This window comes from Siniperca chuatsi, linkage group LG6 (assembly GCF_020085105.1).
Source record: "Siniperca chuatsi isolate FFG_IHB_CAS linkage group LG6, ASM2008510v1, whole genome shotgun sequence".
Taxonomy (NCBI): Eukaryota; Metazoa; Chordata; class Actinopteri; order Centrarchiformes; family Sinipercidae; genus Siniperca; species Siniperca chuatsi.
Genome location: NC_058047.1, coordinates 11263444 through 11287152, shown reverse-complemented (window position 1 = coordinate 11287152; position 23709 = coordinate 11263444). Strand labels below are relative to the sequence as shown.

Sequence of the window (23709 nt, the reverse complement as noted above, 5' to 3'; positions counted from 1 at the left end):
AAAAATGTTAGAAAGTATATATTTCCGAATAAATACCAAGATTTGTTTGTAACTCGGGATTTTGAAGTGTCATAAATAGAGTTTGTGATTAAGTCGTGTATAGATCTCACGTCGTACAGAAAAGGAAGAAGAAACCGAAAGACGGAAGCCACAAGAGGACGTGAACGCAGCACAACTAGCAGCTAATAAATAAAATCTGTCTGCAACAATGACAGGAAAACTCTGTTTTTTTAACCGTGGCCGTGATTATGTGAAATTATTATATTTCTGCTGTTGTTAGTATGACGAATAAAACAAAGCCAAAGTTTTGGAAAATACTCAAATCCCACCCCACGTCAACTTACCTGTCGTGGCACCCACAGGAGTCTCAGACTGGGCACAAAGAAACCCAGAAAGACCTAAAATAGCAGGTGAGAGCTGCTCTTTTCGCTGCTTAAAACACAGTGTTTTAACATAGAAATTACACGTTAACGAGCTCGTCTTGGGGTGCTGCGGTTGGTAATTAGCTAACTAACTAGTTAGCATTGAGCTACTTTATTAGCTAACTTTAGTTAGCCAAACTGAATTGTAACGATTCTGGGTTTTGTTTTTTAGATTAAGTTACAGCCACCGTTAGTTTTCTGCTGTGTTCTTGGAGGGACAGCTATGAGCTAATTCCACACTCCAGTAACATTTTGTCTATTCAGAGTTTTACTTTTATTTTCAAAGCACCTAATAAAGTTGCATATACGGTCTATTTCTGAATGGACGACTCTTTAAACCGTTAACGCTAATTTACACCCACCAAGTTATTGCAAGCAGATTTTTCTTCTCTGGGATTCATATTACTGCGCCCTAACCATAGTCTGTATAAAACTGTAAGTTAGTGGTGTGACCCAATATCACAACAGAGATTTTTTTTAAATACTGTGTTGCCTCGTGGATTATTTATATGCCGAATTTACCAGAAGACCTGCCAGATTTGTAAAATGATTCATCAATGTCGTTCAAAGAGACTACTACATTTACCATTTAAGAATGCTTTGTAAAATTGCAAATATTTTAATTAAGTTTGGTATGCTCTATCTGGGTGAATTCCCAAGCCGCCTTGTTCTCGGGACAATTGATTTTAGGGACTTGTATTTAAAATGCATTTGATAGATAAAAGGGATGTATTGTATTTGACGGTTACACATAGTGTACATGTTGTCCTTGTACCTTGAACTTTAGGCTGTTTTTTCTATCTTGTTATGTGGCAATGAGGACAAGGGGGTGTATGATTGTACTTCAGACAGTGCCATCTACTAGCACTTTTGTCTTTTGTTATACTGGCAGTTCAGTTAGTACATCAATTACTTTTTTCGATGTTTGTTTTTATGACAGTGCCATTCATGTAGTTGGAAACTTAGTTAACCAAATTCCTGATGACCTCTTAAATGAAACTGCTGTGATCTCAACCAGAAATCAACACAGTAAAGCCACTTTTCCTCTGACAGGCTTTCTTTCAAAATGGACTCAGACGTCTGCCCCGCTGATCAGTCAGCGTCTGCGCCCTCGGACTCCTTGTGTTCTGCCACTGTCCCAGCTGATGGAGCCTGTGGGTTTGAGGTAAGCAGACAGACTGTGGCAGCTCCGCCAGGTGCAGAGGTGGAGGATCTGGACTCCTACGACCTGATCGAGCCTCCTCCATTAGACTGGAGGTCTGACTCCTCCAGTGAGGCAGGCTCAGCAGATGACCTGGATGACCCCAGCTTCCTTCCCTCTGACATTCTGGACAAGGCCAGTCCGGTTGAGCCAGTATTACTTCCTTTGAACATGAGCGCCACTGTGGCGGCACTCGACGTGAACCCGCAGGAGCTTGTGGGAAATACTGCAGAGCCAGTCCAGAATATTGAGGTGGCACTGGCTGAAGAGGATGAAGCGGTTGAGGAAGAGGAAGGGGTGAGGCTTGAGGACTTGGAGGGTGTTGGGGCATACCAGGAGGAGGTGACCTTAAGTGATGTGGAGAATAGGGTCGGTGAAGAGGAGGCTGAGGTTACTAACAGGAGATCAGGTGATGAAGACCACAGCCGCATCCATACCCTGCTCAGCCAGCTCCAGATGATGGGGGAAGAGCCTCATCCCAGATGCCGGACACCGCCTCACCTTGCTCAGCATCCGTACTCCAGCCTGTCTGAGCTGGAAGCGTGTGCTCCCTCCCACATAACAGACGACAGCACTGAAACCACAGGGCTGCTGTTCTCTGAAAGCCACCAGAGAGACCTGCTGGGGCTGCTGCAGTTCACAGAGATCGGCGCTGCACCCCATCCCACCTGTCTGCCCCACAGAGGAGAGGTGGACGCTGTAGTGTCAGTTTCCTACAGCCAGGAGGACGCTCAAAAGTTCTGGGGGCATTATGGGAATGGTCAACAGCGGCGGCACAGGGACGACTCCCTCGCCTCCCTGCCCGATGATGAGTATCCTGAGCCAGTGTGGATGAAGATGGGCGAGGAGCCTCCGGAGGAAGAAGAGGCTGCTGCAGAGAGCGAGCAGGTAGGTTGAAGTACTATTACTATAACCAGCTGAAAGGAGGATGAATTGTAAACTCCAAATTAGTTGATGCATTAATTTTACTCTCTACAGAAGACCCTATTTCTCATGTAACCTACGTACGTTTCAAACTACTTACTGTGATGAATGCTATACGTTTGTGTGAAAAAGATTTGTCAGCTTAAAGGAAGTGTAAAACTCAGATTGTCGATTGTTTGTCATCAGAGATGTTGAAGTTGGACAAATGATAACATTAACTTGTCATCTGTACTTTTTTTGTTATGACTGAAACTTTTTTTGTTTTTCGATTTAATATGTCTACAAAAATGTCAAAATGAATCAATTAAAATTAATGGCAAATGACCAGAACCCGGTGTTTTGTCTCTGTCTGGCAAAACAAAACTCAAGGTATTTAATAATGCTGTAAAACAGAGAAACGCAAGATAGCTTCGGAGCTGGTGTTTGTGATGCTGTAACCAGCAAATGTTTGGTCCAAACCAAAAGGATCAAGTATGGCAATTATAATCTTTCTCTTGATCAACTAATCGATTACTGAACTGTTATTTATTTTCTTTTTGTACCATTTGCAATTCAGTCTTGACAGTTCATTCATTCCTCTTTTTGCTGTCATTGCAGAGTGCTGATCATCCTTCATATAAAGACGGTGAGTCACTTCAGCACACTTCTTTTGTCTCATAGGAATTCAGCACGACTTTTTTACGTGTCAAATGTTACATCAACACCAAAAAGAAATGAGGCCAAGTCATCGTCTGCTGTTAATGTTTTTTACTCTTAAGTGCCTGGTCCGTGTGACCCTGAAGACCTGTTAGATGGGGTGGTATTTGGTGCCAAGTACCTGGGCTCCACTCAGATCAAATCAGAGAAGAACCCGTCTACAAACGCCCGTATGACCCAGGCTCAGGAGGCTGTGGACCGCATTAAGGTGAACTCAAATAAGAGATGCACTAAGAGAAGCTCCCAGTGGATGCACACAGTCTTGAGTGTGACATCTGTGTGGTATCGTTCTAGTGAGGGATTGTTTTCATGCTGAAAATACCTATCATGACATTAGCTGGTTGGGATGTCGTCATCCGGACAGGAATACACATGTGACATCAGGGCGACCATGTTTCTTTCAGGCTCCGGAGGGAGAGTCCCAGCCAATGACAGAGGTGGATCTGTTCATCTCCACCCAGCGAATCAAAGTGCTCAGTGCGGACACACAGGTATGTTTTGCCAGCCGCTCAAAAAAAGTCGTGTGAATGTTTTTACCCCATAGTTTTGAATTTCTTTTCCTCTCGTTCGGGGTTTTTGACCACATTTATTTCTGCATTTGCTCACATTTAGAAAATGTTTTCAGTATTATTAATAGTGTCACAAGCACCACTTTGCTACCACTTTACTAAAGTGGTAATTCTACAACTTAAAATTGGTGGTTTTTCTGGCTTTTGAGCCACCAAATACTGAATATGGGTATAAGTGGAATCTCAATGGATTTCAGGTTGTAGGATGGATTTGAATTCGTAAAGTATGTTAGCTTCAGCTATGGACGGAATCAAGATGTTCAAGTATCAAATAAAATGATTAACCTCATCTTACTTCATCCAAAAATACATGGAGGTATATTCGCTGGGGTTTGTTAGTCAACAAAGTGTGTTGTGAAGAAGCGATTTGATTGGAGGAGTTATCGAATATATGTCGTAACCCTGCACCACTTAGATGTCCGCAATTGTCGTGTCCCTACCTGCTCCCTCATCATGAGCGTGAGTTAAATGCCTGGAATGTAATTAGATTCAGGGTTTTTAAAGGTTTTATAAAGCAGCATTGCACTTAAATTTTCACCTTCAAGCCAAGCCCTCGCAGCAAGAATCCTTAATATAGAATTGAGTGGTGATTTAATATGAGAGCTCTGCAGTAATGTTGCAGTTATAGTAGAGTCTATTTTCCTCTGCTGTGTGGTTGAATTGTCAGGAGAGTCAATGTGGGTCATCTGCTGTCAGCTCCCTCTTTGCATGGCTGGTTGCTCCTCCTCGCACCATACGTATAGATAAAAAATAATCTTTTTTTGGGTGATTTTTTTTTTTCTTTCTTCTAATTAATTACATTAGTTAGCATTACTAGCATCTTGACTTTTTTTAATTATAACTTGTATTCAAAGGGAAAGTTGCCTGTAATTTGTTATATTAATTTGTGAGCAGAAATCATTTTTTTTTTTATTCTCCCGGCATTAAAGGACACTTCAACTTCTCAGATTTAATACATTTAATGAGATATAACGGCTGCTCAACAGCAACATTTCTATTACAAGGAATTCCCAAAGTCACATAATCCTTTTTACAAAGTTCATATTTGTCTTCTTAATTAGATATTTTCGTCTACGTAGCTCACCAATGCAGCGCTTTTTGGCAGCTGATTGACCTTTGTGGAGACTTAAAGCATCCTTGAATGTCTCACCAATGAGAATTTTGGAAGTGGTCTCTGCTTGTAAGTAGACGACCAGGCAATAAAACTTCACTGACAAAAATAAAGGTGGGGCAATAAAGGTGTTCTTTGTAATGGAAACAAGTCTCTGCAAGTTCAAGTGCAAACCAGACCTTCCTGTCTTCTATCTGTTTCTAATATTTTTAACACCCTCGTGTCTCGTTTCCAATCAGGAAGCCATGATGGATCACGCTCTGCAGATGATCTCTTACATTGCCGACATTGGTGACATTGTGGTCCTGATGGCACGAAGGAAACGTAAAGGGCAGGATGGTGACCCAGCCTCTAACTCTTCCTCCGGGCCTCAGAAGAAGTGCTTAATGATCTGCCACGTCTTCTCCTCTGAAGATGTGAGTTAGTCGACATGACATTTCTGTTTTACAAAACGGGAAACCTTCATGTGTTTGACTTATCAGCTCATATTGCACCCCAGCAGCTGTTGGTCTACAACTCCAGCTGTTTGAGGATTAAAAAAAGTGTTTCCTGCTCTGCTTTCATGATCTTCATAGAGGCCACAACTTCATCGTTTCAATTCATCTGTAGTCTTGAGCCTTTAGGTGCAAAACCCACAAATGGGCTAACGATTCAAGACATTATTAAGGTGTCTTTTGCTCCCCTCAGTGTTGCATCTCCGCTCAAATGCGTTGTTTTCGGGTGGACAACAGTTTCAGCTTCAGCTTGGCCTGGTTTCCTTCCCCCAGACAGCCAGCAAGTTCTCCTGAATGTAAAAATGGTCTGGCTGTCGTCCCAGTTTCCCACTGTTGGCAAGACTGAATAGGAGGAGGAAGAGTTTCTTTTTAGAAACTAATTAGCTGAGGGACACTGAAGGCATGAGGCCACTGCGTCTACTGCTAGTTTTTCCCAAACGTAACTCTTTTTATATGAAAAGTTTGGGTGGGGGCAAGTGAAAAGTAAAAAAATAGATCACCTTTTAACGGAAAGTATGGAACTTTTTCAGGTTTGATGCTCTATTTTTTGTTGATGTTTTAGTTTCAGGGTGTGACATATATTTTGGGCTTACTGTTTAGTGTTTTGCAATTTAACTAATTTGCTTTAATTTGTTCATATGAAAAGATATTTATTTAACAAATGCCCTTACCATTCAGAAGTCTCCCAATAGACATGAGTGTAACAACAATGTTGAAATCTGAGTCAGATTATCTCCTTCACCCTGTCTCTCTACCCAGGCTCAGATTATAGCCCAGGCTATCGGTCAGGCGTTTGGAGTCGCCTACCAGCAGTTTCTTCAGGCCAACGGCATCAAGGCCAGCGATCTGAGGCCTGGCGAGTACAGTGACTACTTGGAAAGTCAGGAGCTCTACAACGGAGACCTGGCCCACTTCTCTGACTCTCAAAACCTCCGCGAAGTAAGTAGAGTGATTTTTGCCACATGTCTTAACACAAACTACAGCTGTTCTGTATCCTTGTGTGATTCATACATGCCTTTTTGTTTTTTAATCATTGGTTGCAGACGGTGGCCATTAATAGATGTCATTAAGATGTTATTAAGGATTTTATACTCGTATGAGGTGTAGTGGTTAAATGCATAAATTAAACCATTAATCATTGATATTTAACTTTAGATGGTAGCCAATATCATGTTTTCAAGCTTTTTCAAGATATTTCTTACAGACATTAGAAACATCTTGAAAAATATGATGTGGAACAGAGGTTAGTCCAGTTGTGAGTCAGAAGTTCAGCTCACTAGGCAAAAAGAGTATTCAGTCTTGCATTTGGTCATGTTCCTGTCCAACAGTTGTCTCTCATCTTCATTTCATCTCACCTAATCTCATTTCTCATCTGTTGAGGTTGATGTAACTGAATTGAAAGTGTCCTAGTGCCCCAATGGTTAAGATGCATACCGTAGTCCATCCTGAGTTCATCGCCCCTTCAGTAGATAAACAGCTACAAGTAATGTTCAAAAACAAAGACACATTTCTCAACTTGCCTTTGTCTACTCCAGATCACACAAGGAAGTAAAGAATAAAAACATGTGCTCAACTGAAGCAAGTGTGATTGCCCCTCTTCCCTTACCATTGCAGAGGGAAAAATGCTGGCGACCAGCTGGGTAACAAATACTGCTCTTACGAGTCACCTTCCTTTGGGAGTGACTAGCATAGTTAAAGGTTAAATTATACGTTCTGCATCTGCATAGCCACCAAGCGCCTGCAAGGCCCACCAAAAATCTGACACCTACTTGCAAGCACAAATTAAAACTAATGAAAACTTTCAAATGTAGTTGATTGTAGAGAAATCTTTGGCTTTCCAAATGAAAATATTTTCATTGCTGTGTGTCTGTGGTTCAGGTAGTCATCACCAAGGCTCCTGGAGAGATCTTGGGTCTGGCGGTGGTGGAGTCAGGCTGGGGCTCCATCCTGCCCACAGTGGTGGTGACCAACCTCCTTCACGGAGGTCCTGCTGAGCGCTGCGGCGAGCTCAGCATCGGTGACCGCATCATGTCAGTCAACAGCACCAGCCTGGTGGGTCTGCCCATCACCACCTGCCAGAACATCATCCGGGTAAGAAAGGGACTTGGGGCACAACTATATCAACAGTAATTCAAGCGTTGTTGTTGTTATGCTGGAATGGCACAATTTCTTGATGGCACTTCAGATAAAATGCCTAAAATGTAATAAACACTGTGCATTCAAGTGATCTTGCCTTCTTCACAGCAAATGTACTGTCCTCAGGATTCACTAGATGTCAGTGTTTCCATGCAGTGTTATTGTACTAATACAAGCATTGATTTGATAGTGTATTCAGATATTAATTGAGGTTTAAAGGGCCAATTTCAGTATTCATCAAGTTGTGTATAGCCAGTGTTTGGCATTGATATTCAATATTTCAAGAGTCATTATTTCATAGAAATAATAAACATAAGAAACATTTAAAAAAAGTGCAATCGACTTTGTAAACAGGCACAGAAAGAATTCATGCAAACGTTTATCAGACTGCTCGAGGCTAAAGAGAAGACACGTGTTTGCAGACGTTTAAAGTAGTAATGCAGCACACATCACTAGGATAAAGACTTAATTAACAGCACACAAATGCCACATTACAGGATTAGGACATTACAAAGTCAGTTACAGGAATAAAGAAATTTGCAAAGAAAGAAGCATTTACAATTAGGTTTAGGCTTGTTTCTATTCAGCCGTGGTCAGACATTCAAGAAAACATAAATGAGGAAAAGAAGGGTCAAAGCCACTGAACACACAACACATTACTGCTGTAATCTTAGTGTTAGTGCTTAGTGAATTCATTCATTTTGTTTCTATGTCAGGACTTAAAAAGCCAAAAGTATGTGAAGCTCAGCATCGTCCACTGCCCGCCGGTCACCATGGCGATTATCAGGAGGCCAGATCCCAAGTTTCAACTGGGCTTCAGTGTGGAGGACGGCATTGTAAGTCAATATGCATATTGTCACTATTGAACTTAAGTCAGGTTTGTCTCACCCTCACAGGTACTTGTTCTATTTTCTTCAGTTCTTTGACAACATAATCTTAACTCAAGGTCCACTTACTAGCTTTTTGTGGTGCTTTTCAACTACGTCTCACACATCTCTTTGTTTTGAAATGTAAATATCCTTTCTCTCTTCCTGTTGCAGATCTGCAGTCTGATGCGAGGCGGTATAGCGGAGAGAGGAGGCATCCGTGTTGGGCACCGCATCATTGAAATCAATGGGCAGAGCGTCGTCGCCACACCGCACGACAAGATCATCCAGATCCTGACCAATGCTGTCGGAGAGGTGAGAAAGGGATGAAATGCTTACATGCACAATGAGATTTGATTTTGTCATAAATACAGTAATAGGTATTCCACTGAAAGTTTGTTTTTTTACATTCTATATGGGATTATAACATATTCTCACAGTTTAAATTTATATTTTTCTCTCTGGGCAGATTCACTTGAAGACCATGCCAGCCTCAACATATCGACTCTTAACAGGACAAGAGCAGCCGGTGTTTCTTTGAGCGCTTCCTGCTGCATCAAGGACAAAAATACTGTACAGTGTTTAAGCCACATGAACTTTTGCCAAACTCAGAAAATATTATGCAGTTGATCATACAACATATCACAAGCTGTTGTCACGCCACTGAATACAACAAACTAGTCTATCTATATATTTTTAAGATGTACAAGAAGTACATTGGAATATTATGAAAGCATATTTTAAAGTGACAGGGATAGATGGTAGCTCTCCATTTATATTTATCTGATATTTAACATTGCAGGAAGTAGCTGAGATGCAATAATTCGTGAACAGAATATTTTTGACTTCACTAACTTTTACATGGTGGTGAATGGTGTTGAGTATACTGTACTCAAGAGTTTTGGGTCTTCCAGCCTGGTGTGTTTCCAGTGTGCCTGAACTGAACGTGCTTATTGAATCAGGACAGAGTCTCTGTATTTCATTGTGCTGCATTTCCAGACCCTCACGTACACATGCATATCAACAAGTGTCTGCCACATGCTTCAGAGAAGGCTATTTAGTCATTCATACAGTGCTTCCCTGACTGTGCCTGACAGGAAGCAGATATCATGCACAATTATAGGTAACTGCCTTATTTGATAGAGAGTTGTGTATATTTTAAAGAATTTGCTGTTTTGGGTGTTCATTAAAATGATCTGTAAGATATCTTTTTGATGTTATTTATTGAGAGTCAGTGGTCACTGAATAGGATGCTTTTGTGCTATAGGTTATATATAAAATGAGAATTTTTAAAACAAATTACATGCCTATGTACATCTGAGTTACTGTATATTTAGATTTGAACAGCTCTATAAATATGTTATTGTTGCATTATATATAATTGAAAAAATACTATATAAAATTGATAATAGCACAGTTCAGAAAATTCATGTAATAATTGCAAATGTAATGTCTTTAATATCTTTACTGCTATTTTAATTAATTACAAGTATACAATGTAATCATATGCTGCTTGTGCTAATAAAGTAATGCCTTTTATTTATGTGAATATTATCATAAGCTACAGTACAGTTCTTATTATGTAAGGCACTCTGAGCATGTATGCAACGCAGCTCTGTCTAGGCCTGGCCAATCAGCTGTCTTCTGATATCAAAACATAGACAAAAGCCAATCAGATTCTTTACCGGCTTCTGTGACCACACCCCTGGAATGTACTTTGGCCAATCGGCGTCGCTCGTGGGCGGAACTTTCTCCAGGTCGCACCTGCTGTCACAACAGTGGGGAAATGGGGCGTCAATGACAAGCTACCGGGACCGTTGGTGTGTCCGATACACTCAAAGGAGATTTATCACCTACATTACAGAAAGGTAATCATTAACAACACTTTTACGAGTCTTGGGAGGACATTACGTTTCATGTGTTGTTTTCGAAAAGGTCATTTTAAACCACTAACAGCGTCACTATGGAACATGCTAGGAAGAGGAAGCTATATCACTTGTATCGTTAGCTAGGAGTTTTCCTCTTCTCCTTCTTAGCTAATTGTTTCGTTTAGCTACTAATGATGCACGACTCAAACTGTGATGTAAACTGGTAATTGCAGTAGCTAATAATAGTATTTAAATTATATTTTTACTTTACATTTTGCTTGAATAAGTTGCGTCCCAAATGAAATGCCTTCATATTGTTCTAACAGTGCTAAGTTGTGACTTATTTTAGTGCGTACCTTTAGTTTGCACGGGTAAGTTCATGTTATATTATGTTATGAAATTTTTTAAGATGCACCATTACATTTGCTTCCTACATTATGTGACAAATATATTACATTACAATAACAACAATAATGAAAGGGGAAATACTTTTGAGAGATTACATGGTCAAAATAGAAAAATAATATTAAAATCTAAAAAGAAAATTAAAATATCAAAGAAAATACAGTGGTTACAAAACCTGTATAATATACCTATTGTACTGACATCTGCAAATCTGTGAAATGTAAACAGAAGAATGCAACCAAAAAAAAAAAAAGACTTTGAGGTTAGATTTGCAAAGGAAATGAGCCTGGCCATTGCTTTCTAACCTGGCACAAATCATGAGCCAGATCTCCAGATTATTTACTACAGCACAAACACGCTGAAGAGACCATACTCTGGAGGCATTCACAGAGCAAACGTGAATGCTACAGTCTCAGAGTCAAACAGGTAAGCTGTTAGGATCAGGAGGATTTCGAGATAAAGCGGGGGATTGTCCATCTTGAGCACATCACAGCAGGTACATAAGACAACCATCACTCACAGTTAATATAAAACCAGCCTTTTGGATCTCTCGTATACCGGATTGTGAACTTTCTTCAACATATTTGTGTCTAAGGTGAGTGCACGAAATATAAAAGTTAAAATAAAAGATGTTTTCTGCTGAGGATTAAGCTCAACTGTCCTCAGCCACAGTTGTGTCCTCTGCAGGGGAAACAGTTTCTCACTACAGTACTCACTAATGATATGTGTTAGCTTATTCATAGTCAACATCAGAAGTCAAATGGCCACATTTTAAAGAACAACATACAAAGAGTCTGTTTTAAAACACTTTAACAAATTTTAAATGTAAAAAGAAAAAAGTGTCTAAAAGAATAACAGATAATAACCTCCAGAGAAATTTAAATATATTTTGGTCTGTGAATAATTACACAAACAATTTAGGATAAAAGAAAAAGACCTCTCAAGTTAAAATGTTTCAAACACCTTTCTTTTGTTGCCATGGGAGCTGCCCATGAGCAAAGTTGCCATTACGTTACATTCAGATGTTTTTGTCCAAAGGCACCTGTAGAACCTATAGAAGTAATTGCAAAAAGTGTGTATATTATATATCTGTGTATTAGACCCTAATTCATTGCTCAACCTTTTATGATTTGTTTTCGAGCATTTTTCCTTTATTTGATGGGTGGCATTAGAGAGGTTACAGGACAAGACAGAGAGGACGATTGTGATAAATGTCCCCAGCTGTAATTAAAGTGGGGACACAGCAACCACATGGCATGTGTCCCCAACAACTTGACAACTAGGATGCCCTGCTGAGCTTGTCTTTTTCTCACCAACACTTTGTGTTTTCCAGCTTTGTGTCATGGCCAGGTAGCTGTTGGGAGCAATGGGGTTTTTCAGGCAGCTCTTCCTCCTGCTCTGGAAGAACATCACATACCGCAGGAGGAACAAGGTGGCCACATTTTCTCTTCACAGAAAGGAATAGAATAGTTTGTTGATTTTGTAAGGGAAAATGTAATGTGAGACACAGCTTGGAAATTAAATGGGCAAATTATTTGATGCACCTGTAACAGCTTTGTTCTCCTCTTATACAGATCCAGCTGATCATCGAGCTCCTCTGGCCGCTCTTCCTCTTCGTCATCCTCATCTCTGTCCGTCATTCACACCCTCCGTACAAACAGAGCCAATGTGAGTGATATTATGTAATGTGTGTCTTTTCAGACACACGCACACTTGCAGGTCTGAAAAATGGCTTTGTGCCAACCAGCTAAAGAGGATTAACTCACTGAGAGTGATTCTTGTGGGACGCACACATTTGTTTTTCTAACCTGCTGTGACCTTCTTTGAGAAGTCCTGCATTATCATAAGGTGACATAAGCAAGACACAACACAACACAATGTAGGCCAGTTGGTCAGTGCCTTACATTTTCTGTGCCACATAAAGTTACATCTTGGTAAAAAAAAAAAAAATTAAACTTTCCAAAAATGGTAACAAACTGCAAAAGAAAACCAGACACTTGCGTATTACCGATTTTAATTATTCAGTGCTAATATGAGGGGTTTGTATTTACTGTATATGTTCATTAACCTTTATATTTTATATAAAGAAGTACTTTTTTGTGGATTGGTTGTATTCCAAGTAAAAGAGTGGACACTAAGTGTACAGAAAAGTCGTGTACTACCTGGTGCAACATACAGTAAATTTTACTTTGTGAGCAGGAAAACTTTGCAAACTTTTGTTTTCTGTTCATGCGTTTTTTCCCAGACATTTTTAAGTGAGAACATGCTTCTTCTTTCCTGTTTTTGCCTTCTTTAGATCAGTCTTGCATGTAAAGGTTGAAGATAATAACATTATAATTTGATATCGGTTGTACAAAAAACAGCTTTTATTCAAATAACAGCAGCTTGATTTATACTTGGATTATTGTTCAGTCCGCTTCCTGTAAATTGTATTTCAGGTCACATCCACAGTAATTTCATTGTTTCGTGTCTCAGCTAATCTCCTGGTACTGAACTGTTTGTGTTTGTTTTTCTTTTCCTTCACTTGTAGGTCACTTTCCAAACAAAGCCTTGCCATCAGCAGGCACCTTGCCCTGGATTCAGGGCATTATCTGCAACATCAACAACCCCTGCTTCCACAGCCCGACACCAGGGGAGACACTGGGCCAAGTTGGAAACTTTGACAACTCCATGTAGGTAGACTGGAGGTAAAAACGTGGGCAGCTGTCTGGAGTGGTGGAGTTTACCATCATTGCTTGTAGGATAAAGTAGCCCAATAGATAAACAGACGCACTGCAGTCAGTCAAAATTTATGTTCGAATTAAAAAAATGTTTTTTATAAAAATGTCAACAATTTCTGTTTATTAGATCAAGACAGCTGTAGACCAGACTGTAATGCTGCTGCATACATTTCAATGTAGACTTGTAGTCAGGAGTTTGTTCAGCTGCAATTAAAGACCCACTCCAGTGTTCCTGAACTATTGTTTGCTAACTAACAGATGAGACAAATAATACATAGCCTTTGAGCAAGATGGCATAATTTGTGTATGAAGACCATACCTGCGCACTAGCATTTTTAGCTTATTAGCAACAGTTGGCATACTTTACATGACTTTGCATAAGCAAGTTTGACATGTAGGGGAAATACGCATACCGGTATTCACTTTCTTGCAGAGAATTAGATCAAAAGATTGATACCAGTCTCATGTCTGTGCGCTAAATATGAAACTACAGCCAGCTGCTTAGCTTTGCAAAAAGACTAGAAACTGGGGAAACAGCTAGCCTGGTTCTGTCTGCCTACCAGCTCCTCTAAAGTTCACTATTTAACGTAATTAATGTTGTATCTCTGTTTAATCTGCACAAAAACCAAAGTGTAACGGGGGGTTATGTGCTGGACCAATTGTTGGCTGGGCACAGTGTCTTCCTGGAGTCTTATGTTTACCGTGATCTTGCCAGACAACCAGCAGAGACTTTTCCCTACTTTCCAGGCAGCATTTCATGCCACTGTGGGGTTGAAAATCAACTTGAAATTTAGGAAATCCATCACAATCAATATGAAGTCGCCTTTTTGTCAATTAATTTATTTCTTTCATTCCTTAATGTTAATGGATTTATTTATATAGTGCTTATATTCAAAGCGCTTTACAATTTGCTTCTCATTCACTCTCACACACACACACACACACACACACACCCCGATGGCAGCAAGCTACCATGCAAGGTATTGGCCTGACCATCGGCAGCAATTTGGGGTTCAGTGTCTTGCCCAAGGACACTTCGACATGTAGACAGGAGGAGTTGGGGATCAAACGGCCAACCCTGTGATCAGTGGATTGCTCGCCCGCTCATGTCAGAGTTACATAATGCGTGGTGATACAACTGACATCAGAGAAAAAACCTTCTTTGGTGCTCTCAGTTGCTTCTGTGAAACTCCCACATCTGAGAGTCAGAACAACCTGTTTCCTGCAAGAAACAACTAAATTTAAATTTATTCCATTAGCCCAAGTTGAATTCTGCGTCAGCTGGGAAATTCATTGAACACAGTTGGTAGTGTTGGTGAAGTTAGTGTTTACTGGTAAACTAAAAACTCTGTTTTACCGTAGTTAAATGTAACCTCATATATGTTCGTTCCAGTAAAGACTCCCCTTGTTGTCCTTCTCCTCCAGACTGTCTCGTCTCTTCGTGGACGCCCAGACTGTTCTGTCCTATAGTGGAAACCAGAGCTTCTCGGGCTTTCAGGACCTGATGGACAGTGTCCAAAGGCTGGGAGAGAGACCTGGAGCCTGGCCAAGTACTACAGCTTGTTTGAATCTCCTCTAGCTCACACCTGAAGTGATACCTTGACATTCTGACACAGTGACACTTAAACACATTGGTGTTTACTTTCTCCAGGCACCTTATTTAGCTGATAAATAACTGCTAGAATTTCTCATTACAAAACCCTGGGTGGGCACTACCAGCCGGAAAGTTAATTAGATTTCATTATACTACCAGTAATGAATGAGTTGAGTCGTTTTGCATGAAAAACACACATAAAGTGGACACAAGTGTAAAATGGTATATCTTTTAAGGTATATCTTTAAGGTTGCTTTCCATGAATGAGGAGATAGAGCCAATAGAGCCTTGGCTTCTGTCAGTGAAGTTGTAGTGCAGTTTAAATAAGGCCATCCTGTGGTAAAGTACAGGAAGACAAGATGACTGCAATGTTTGAATCAGTGAATACAACAGAAGAAACTTTTTACTTCAAATTTCAGGGCACCAATGAAAACGACTGTTATGCAAAATGTTGATTTTTAAATAATTTATACAACCTTCTTTGTTTATTGAATGAAAAACAAACATGCATTCAAAGAAAGAAATGTCATGGATAGCAGGATTAAGTCCCTGCAAGCCATCAAATACAATAAAAGCATTGAATTCATTCAGATGTTTTGAGCCAGCACTGTTCCCAGACTTATCTGAGCAGGACTGAGAGGTTACAGCAGCAGCCAGTAGCTGATCTGTGTGAATGGCGTTACAGGTGTTGAGTGACCGGCTGAATGTGGCCATTTACTGCTGTTGTGAGAGCAGCACAGAGTGGCTGTGTTACCTCTCCTTGCTGTGGGCAGATTAAATTACATGACTACCCCAGACAAACAATTAGATGAATTAAAGCAGGTCCTCAATGAGGTTTTTCGTGCAACAAAATCCCATGTAAATGGCCTAACAGACAACTGCTGAATCCTAAAATCCTGACCCACCGATACTGTAAAGAACCTTTTATAAAGTGAGGTTTTTGTAACCTCAAAACTGTTCTTTTCAAAATGTAGGCAAATTACTGTTTCTCAGTGGTACAGCTTTTCAGGAGGAAGAAATAGCTTAAATCGTGTAGGGCAGAGCGAAAGAACAAGTTTTTCTTGCTACACTGGAAATTTCCCACAAATAAGAGAGGAGGAAATAAATATTACAAAGCCAATGACTGTAATGGGAAAAATACAGTTATTAAGCATAGCTACTGTAGTTAACCTAGTTGACCTTCCAAGTTCAGTCTAGCCATACAAGCCACAAGTGCTTTTGGTAAGTTAGTGAACTAGTCCACCTTGCAGCAACATAAAAGTAATGGTCATGAATGATGGAAAATACAGAGATCAATTAACTCAAACAAAATTTTTCTGCCTCCAGAGATGAGTTTGTCTGAGTTTTAGCACATTACTGGCATCAGAACTAAACAAGTTTCCAAATGATGGTTTGCTACCTCTTTAAAGCTAACCTGTGGAGTTTGTGACCTCTACTAGTGCTGTGGAGAAGTTTTGTTATGAGTGGATCCCTGTTTTGTTTGTCTTGTGCACATGCACAAGTCCACAGTGATTATTCAAGTGTGAACTTTTATTTCTAATACAATGTGTATTAATTCTAGTACTGAGCAGTACTTAATGTTTCTGCTGTAGATCTCCCGGTAGAAGAATACCTGAGAGCCAATGAGACATTCTCCACCTTCCTCCTGACCAATGGCAGCTTGTCGCCTGTGACTGTGGACCAGCTGCTGAAGGCTCGTCTCAATTTACAGGTGAAACATTGGCTGTAAATCCTTGGATAACAAACGTTTAATGTATAGAATAAGGACCCACTAAAGCCCTCAGCTTTTGGCTTTTGTTAAATTGATTAATTTGTTCTGGCTTATGTAACTTAAGTGATTTTCCCAAAAGAGGCAAAACCCATTCAACTTTCAATTCAGAAACAAAAATAGGTGGAATCTATTATAATGGATAAGGGGAAACAAATAAGATTTTAACAGCCCAATTCACAAATAAAATAGGAAATATAAACTGTTTTTGTATTATTTGTCTCATAAATAATAAATAATATAAGTAAATGTGGGCCATCAATTTTGTCCCATCCAGGTTACTGTGGCTGGAGCTCAGATGCAGCTGAAGGACTTGGTGTGTAATGCGAGCATGTTGGGACAGTTTCTGACGGTGAACGGAGGAGAAGCCGCCATGAATGATCTTCAGACTCAGCTGTGTAACCTGCCAGCTGACATCCTGCAGGAGGCCGAACGCCTTTTCCTCTCTCAGCTCGACTTTACCAAGATCTTCACGGTAGGAATACAGAGATCAGTGGACAGGGAAATCTACCTTTTGCAAAAATACAAGAACTTTGTTCACCAGTGCAAAATTGATTGATTCAAATACAGTTTTGAGTTTCTTGTATATCTGATGAGCTACAGTAAGTACCATCAGTAAACCTGTCTGTCTGTCCCTCTTGTCAGAGAGACCGTCTGATGGCTAACGCTGGAGAGCTGAGGGTCATTAGTCAGGTCGTCACCTCAGTTTCCCAGGAGCTGGCTGTCCTCATTGATGATGTAAGAACACACCTGATTTTTCATGTCCATCTGTGTCTGTATGTTTGTTTAAATGACAACCTGTAGATTGGACAGAATTTTTGGGAGGTGCTGTACATTTGCATTTATTATGAATAAGTCACCGTTAATACATCAGACCTTGCAGTCAATAGTGGCTACCAGTGAAACTTTAAGCTTTTGTTATTTTTCTGTTTGTTTTGTCATTGCTGTTGTTTTGTAGTATTCTCTGTCTGTTCTTACATTTTTAAGACGGTGTAGTCCCTCATTCGTCCAGGAGTGTTCTATCGTAGAAAAGGTTTCAGTCGTAGTCATCTGGACACTGTTTTCAGAATCAACCTTTTCTACGATTCTTACATTTTTCTTACTTTCTGACTGGGTAAAATTGACCAAATTTTGGTCAAATCTGTTTTCTCCCTGCATTTCGACCCTCTTTTGTGTTTCCTTTCTCTTCCTCCTCCAAACCTTTCGCTCTTACTTCTCTGTCTTTCTTCAGTTCTCATCTCTCTCCAGCTTTGCGGAGATGAGCGCAGCTCTTCGTCTTCTGTCTCCAGAGAATCGCTCTGCGCTGCCAAGGGAGAGTTTTCATGCTTTTTCAAGGATCATGTGCGGCCACCCTGAGATTGGCGGTGAGCGCATCCCATCACTCAACTGGTATGAAGACAATGACATCAAGTCCTTCTTAGGAAAAAATGGCACTGAAGACACAAACCTGGACCGTGACAACAACACCAGTAAGAGGCAGTATGGATAGATATGATTGGAAACGTGTACTGATAGATGGGTGAATGGCTTCCTGTGTAACAGTTTGAGTTAATTATTTGCGTTATAACACTGAAACCTAGCAAGTGCTCCTCTTTTCAGTTGATTTATTGCAAATTATCATAAATATGTAGAAACCGGATGTGTCATAGTCTGATACTGTGATCTTTAAGATCAATACCAGCACCAAATTTAACCAGGTGTTTTTGTCTAACATTTGTCCAACATTTCCTCCATGCAGCTCCATTCTGTAAAAGTTTGATCCAAGGTCTGGAGTCCAACCCTCTGTCTCGCATTGTGTGGCGAGGAATAAAACCTCTCTTTATTGGAAAACTGCTGTACACACCAGACACTCCTGCAGTACAACAAGTCATGAAAGAGGTACAGAGAGTCAAACCTCAAAGAGTCCAAGGATTGTCACCTGCCCTGTTGTTGTGATCAGACAAGGAAGCTAAGCTGAGCTTTTTTTTTCACTAGGGATAAGAAGATCTTTTTAAGAATGATTATTAAGAATATAACTGATGGCTGTTTGTCTGATATCACCAACAAGTCCTCTAGGTGTTTTCTGAAAATAAATTTACCACTGACAGAAACTACTAAAGTGGAAGACATGTTTCTGTACGGTTACTTTATGTAATCAAAACATGCCTTTACATTACAATTTAAAGAATTTCTTGCTGAAACCAATGAATATCACAAGTTAGAGACCAGCGTGTTAGTTTATGATTCATAAGGCCTCACAATTTTTATGTGGATTGGTAGTACACAGTTTAGAGTGTAACCGAGGGGCAAATGCTCAGGTTGTGTGTCTTACACTGTGACAGGAGCCTGATAAACTTTCCAATATTTTAACTTTTCTTGTTGTGGGATGTCCTGGTGGCTCAGCTGGAGAAATCCGACACCACGTAACTGCAATGTGCTCATACCTAGAGGCAGTTGTTTTAAATCTTAATGATTTTTGGATTGAAAGTGTATTCTGCACTTGTTGTAAGACAACTATAGGCATTATGAAGTAAATACATCCATCCAAGCTAACTACAAGTTGTTTCTGCTGAAGGTGAACAAGACTTTCGAGGACCTGCAGATCCTCCAGGAGCTGAATGAAGCCTGGATGGAGGTGGGACCACGAATCAAGAATTACATGGAGAGCAGTGTGGAGATTCAGCTGCTGCAGGTCTGACTCACCAGCTGATGTCTCTCTATAGGAGCGATGAGGACACATTTGGTGCCAAAAACCCTTTTCTCATATAATGTGTTTTTGTGTGTGTGCGTTTGACAGGATTTGTTGAGGCGGCCAGAGGTTGCAGTACTGGTCAATCTGCGTCTGGAGAACACGTCCTGGACGGCCTCAAGGATTGCACGTTTCCTGTCCACACCCTCGCCAGGCACCCCAAGGAAGCCTGGAGCTCCGCCTACCTGGCTAGACATCTACAACGACGTCGGCCACACCATCGCCACTCTCGCACAAGTCACTGAGGTTCTCTTCCTTTGGCATTCTTGTTTTCTGTTTATGCTACTCTCCAAACATGTCAGAAATTCCAGCCGCCTACTGAGAATAAGAACAGAAGAGAGATAAGAATAAAACGAATCATGTTTGAAGATTAATTTCCTACTCCAAATTCCATCAAAGTACATTCAGTTTTCAAGAAAGAGAGGTGGGGTGATTTATTTATTTTTAAATTGCAACCTCAGATGTTAAACTGCACTTACAGCTTCTAACAAACTACACTATGCTTGTTTTTGTTTTGTTTTTTGTTTTTTAAGACTGGGCCATCATTTTTGAGCTATTTTTGTATTCTTGAAAATTGGTTAGATGGGAAAATAATAAACTGTGAATCCTTAAGCCAAAATCTATAAAGTATCAAGTAAAGTTTAGCTTCAGTTTCTCTTCCTTGTTATTTATCATTCATATCTGCGTTTCCTATCATCCCCTTCAGTGTTTCTCTCTGAACAAGCTGGAGGGGTTGAAGACCGAGGGTCAGATGATTGACAGGGCTTTGGAGCTACTGGAAGACAGACAGTTTTGGGCGGGTGTGGTTTTCCTGCTGCCCAACTCCTCATCCCCTGACCTGCCGCCCCACGTCACCTACAAAATCCGAATGGACATTGATGATGTGACCCGGACCAACAAGATCAAGGACAGGTACTGAGGAAGCACCAAAACATCTTGCTTCTATCCTGCTGTTCTTTTTAATTAGTATCTAGAACTTTTTCATTGGAATTGCAAGGAAACAGCTTTGGTTTTGTGTGAATATGCTTTTTTTCTGAACATGCTACTCCATTGCCTGAGCTATATCTACTTACTAATCCTTCTAATCTACTTCTCTAAAAAATAGAGACCACTGGGGTAACTGGAAAAAAACAGATTGAGATACAACCTAATCTGTTTTCTATTTTAAGAATTCCAAGGAGACAAGGAGATTCTTGGTGTTGACTTTCTCCAGCACTTGCATTTCAAAAAACAAAAACATTGTTTTGGTGTTTTTTCTTCAGGTTTTGGGATCCTGGTCCAGCCGCCGACCCATTTAATGACATGCGCTACATTTGGGGCGGCTTCGTGTATGTCCAGGACCTGGTGGAGAGAGCTGTGAACCGCATCTTGACCGGAGTTCAACAAACAACCGGCATCTACATCCAGCAGATGCCCTACCCCTGCTATGTGGATGATGTGTGAGTCGTATGTTGTTGTAGATTGATGTTTTATAAATTGCACACACAGTTCCACATGTTCATTCTGGGAACAGACCAGTACAACCATCATCTGCTACTGGCAGCCACTGAGCAGCTTGTCTGGAGCAGCTGTTGGTTCAGTGCCTTGCTCAATGACAACTTAATAGTAGCTGTTAAAGGGAGAGAATTACTCTTTGGCATTCCCCATTTTGTCTCTAGAATTGCACTTTTTGGCCACGACCGCACTTCTCCAACCTTTTGGGCCAGTTGTTCTTCATATGTAGATAGTTCATGAGAACAGAATAAGTATTATTATTATTTATTTATTTTAATTGTCCCATATTTCCCACTTAAGGCTATAGCTATAGCTAGGCTTAGCTATACATTGTTATTTTGCATTAGCAAATGATTTTCAATTTTGATAATTTGCAATGTTTTTGATTTTATAACAGTTTCCTTCGAGTGCTGAACCGCTCTCTGCCACTCTTCATGACACTGGCCTGGATCTACTCGGTGGCCATGATCATCAAAGGCGTGGTGTACGAGAAGGAGGCAAGGCTAAAGGAAACCATGAGGATTATGGGTCTGGGAACAGGAACGCTGTGGTTCAGCTGGTTCATCAGCAGCATAGTTCCTTTCCTGGTTTCTGCAGCGCTCCTTATTGCTCTGCTCAAGGCAAGATGACCACTCACTCTATTATATTAAAGGAAAAATACACAAATGCAGGCTGTAAATTGGAAATATTAATAGTATGTAGTCAGATTTCTAAATGTATTGCGAGGACTGACATTAAAGTGGAAAATAGTTAGGTGTTCAGGAGTTTTATAGCTTCTTGTGATACTACAGCTGATGTTGAATGTAAAGCTTTCCTTTATCTGGAACAGTTGTCACTGTTTAACATCCCTTCTTTTCCTTCGTCTTATTTCCAGTGGGGGGACATCCTGCCATACAGCGACCCATCTGTTGTATTTTTCTTCCTGACGGCGTTTGCCACCGCCACTATCATGCAGTGTTTCCTCATCAGCACCTTCTTCTCCAAAGCCAACCTGGCTGCTGCTTGTGGAGGGCTTATATACTTTGGCCTCTACCTGCCCTACGTGCTGTGTGTGGCCTGGAGAGACCGCCTCAACACCACCCACCGAGTCCTCGCTGTGAGTAAAATAATTATGGGTACAATCAGAAAAATGAGTTCCAGTTGTACAAAAATGAATGATTAAACATAGATTTTCAGAAGTAGTAGCAAGAATAAATGTACAGATCAAATCCGAACATTTTACCATTAAATGTATGTAATTAAGTATTTAAATGTAAAGCTTCAATACCCAAAAGTTCTTTCTTACTGGCCAATATCACAGCATTTGGTTAAGTGTCCTTGTGCCAAGATTAAAAATAGTTTGTTCTTCTTTTCTCAGAGTTTCCTGTCCCCTGTGGCCTTTGGCTTCGGCTGTGAGTATTTCTCTCAGTATGAAGAGCAAGGAGTGGGCATCCAGTGGTACAACCTCCACTCCAGCCCTGTGGAAGGAGACTCGTACAGCTTCACTACCTCTATAGTGATGCTTTATGTGGACGCCTTCATCTACGCCATCGCAGCCTGGTACATCGAAGCAGTGTTTCCTGGTACGACGATTGGAAATTTATCTTAGCTACAAATATTGAAAGTCTGGTGTGTTTTTTTTTTTCTGTTGAGTTACAATTAGGTGGTTAGCGTTAATAGTTGCTGTGAATGCTAGATGACCACAGTCTCCCATCTCTGACAAACAAGCAAACTACAAACGTTTAGTTTGAGTATCACTTTTCAGGGACAGGACTAGAGATACTAGTTTGAAGATAATTCTTTAATTTAGGAAGAAAAGCTATGTAAAATTTGAAAGCTGCAACTTGAAGCTGATTTTAGTCTTAGTCAAGTCTTAGTCAAGGTTTTTTTTAACCTCTTTAAAAAGGTCAAATTAAAACTCAATAATAGACTTTTTTCCTTAAATATTTGAGTTTCATGAGTTTCCAGTGTGCTGCCATTGCTTTTTTGATAATGTTCTGATCATTTTTCCCCTTGTAAAGGAATATTTTGTTTTGTTGTTGTTTTGGCCAATATATCTGTAGGTTAGCATAACATCGTACAGACCTTTTAGCTGATATGAGTGCTTTGCTGAAAACATCTTTACAGAGAAATGCAGTGTGGCCAAAGAAACCTTCTGTGTTTGATCTGGACCTTGAATGTGTGCATATGTGTGTGTGTTTTTACACCAGGTGAATATGGGATCCCCAGGCCCTGGTACTTCATCTTCCAGATCAACTACTGGGGTGGAGTTCCCTTGGAGGCAGGCTTGCCGATTCCCCCCGCACCTACAGAACAGGATGACGGTACAAGACTCTCGAAGCTGCTGGACATCTGCAGCTGTTTCTCTTTCTCTTCTGAGTTAAACTTTTTTTCTGTCAGTCATCTAAAGCTACAATCATAGCTACAGATGGCTTTCTTTGTCTGAACCACACTGGAAACATTTATTTACAAGCAACCATCAGTTTGTAAATAGATGTCACATCACTGATAAGTAGCTTGTTTATTGGACAGAGTTTTAGTAGTCTTTCATTCTGCCCGGTTTCAGACTTAAGCTGCTGTCTGCGGTCTTCTCCTCTGGTGTTAATACCAGTTCAAAGACCATACTGGTAGTTTTGTATGTTTAAGCCAATTCAGTACAAATCAAGTTAATGAGCTGAGACAATAAACCCATTAACTACGTGATTTAAGAACACAAGGAGACTGAAGCTGAGAA

The 23709-nt window shown here is 40.4% G+C and overlaps 2 protein-coding genes across 5 annotated transcripts in view; both read left to right on the top strand.

The window, feature by feature from the left end:
• Nucleotides 1-2: 2 nt before the first annotated feature.
• si:ch73-40i7.5 (amyloid-beta A4 precursor protein-binding family A member 3) lies at nt 3-9625 on the top strand. Its single transcript, XM_044200538.1, has 11 exons — nt 3-410; nt 1476-2511; nt 3145-3172; nt 3306-3451; nt 3648-3734; nt 5163-5339; nt 6177-6356; nt 7296-7508; nt 8270-8389; nt 8594-8734; nt 8889-9625. The coding sequence occupies exons 2-11, from the start codon at nt 1489-1491 to the stop codon at nt 8958-8960; spliced, it is 2187 nt and encodes a 728-aa protein (XP_044056473.1). The 5' UTR covers nt 3-410; nt 1476-1488; the 3' UTR covers nt 8961-9625.
• Nucleotides 9626-10169: 544 nt separating this feature from the next.
• The window catches only part of abca7 (ATP-binding cassette, sub-family A (ABC1), member 7), a 35418-nt gene continuing 21878 nt past the window's right edge, over nt 10170-23709 (top strand). For 2 of the 4 annotated variants that reach the window (XM_044200536.1, XM_044200534.1), the window contains exons 1-18: nt 10170-10287; nt 12026-12124; nt 12267-12360; nt 13223-13364; nt 14838-14962; nt 16599-16717; nt 17052-17249; nt 17420-17512; nt 18006-18243; nt 18513-18652; nt 19329-19445; nt 19551-19748; nt 20209-20414; nt 20765-20941; nt 21394-21616; nt 21871-22092; nt 22354-22558; nt 23186-23299. In XM_044200536.1, the coding sequence (XP_044056471.1) occupies nt 12059-12124; nt 12267-12360; nt 13223-13364; nt 14838-14962; nt 16599-16717; nt 17052-17249; nt 17420-17512; nt 18006-18243; nt 18513-18652; nt 19329-19445; nt 19551-19748; nt 20209-20414; nt 20765-20941; nt 21394-21616; nt 21871-22092; nt 22354-22558; nt 23186-23299 (2677 nt within the window). In that variant the 5' untranslated portion in view covers nt 10170-10287; nt 12026-12058. Of the gene's footprint in view, nt 10288-10307; nt 11288-12025; nt 12125-12266; nt 12361-13222; nt 13380-14837; nt 14963-16598; nt 16718-17051; nt 17250-17419; nt 17513-18005; nt 18244-18512; nt 18653-19328; nt 19446-19550; nt 19749-20208; nt 20415-20764; nt 20942-21393; nt 21617-21870; nt 22093-22353; nt 22559-23185; nt 23300-23709 lie in introns of those variants that run through there. The other 2 variants (XM_044200535.1, XM_044200537.1) reach the window with 2 other exon arrangements.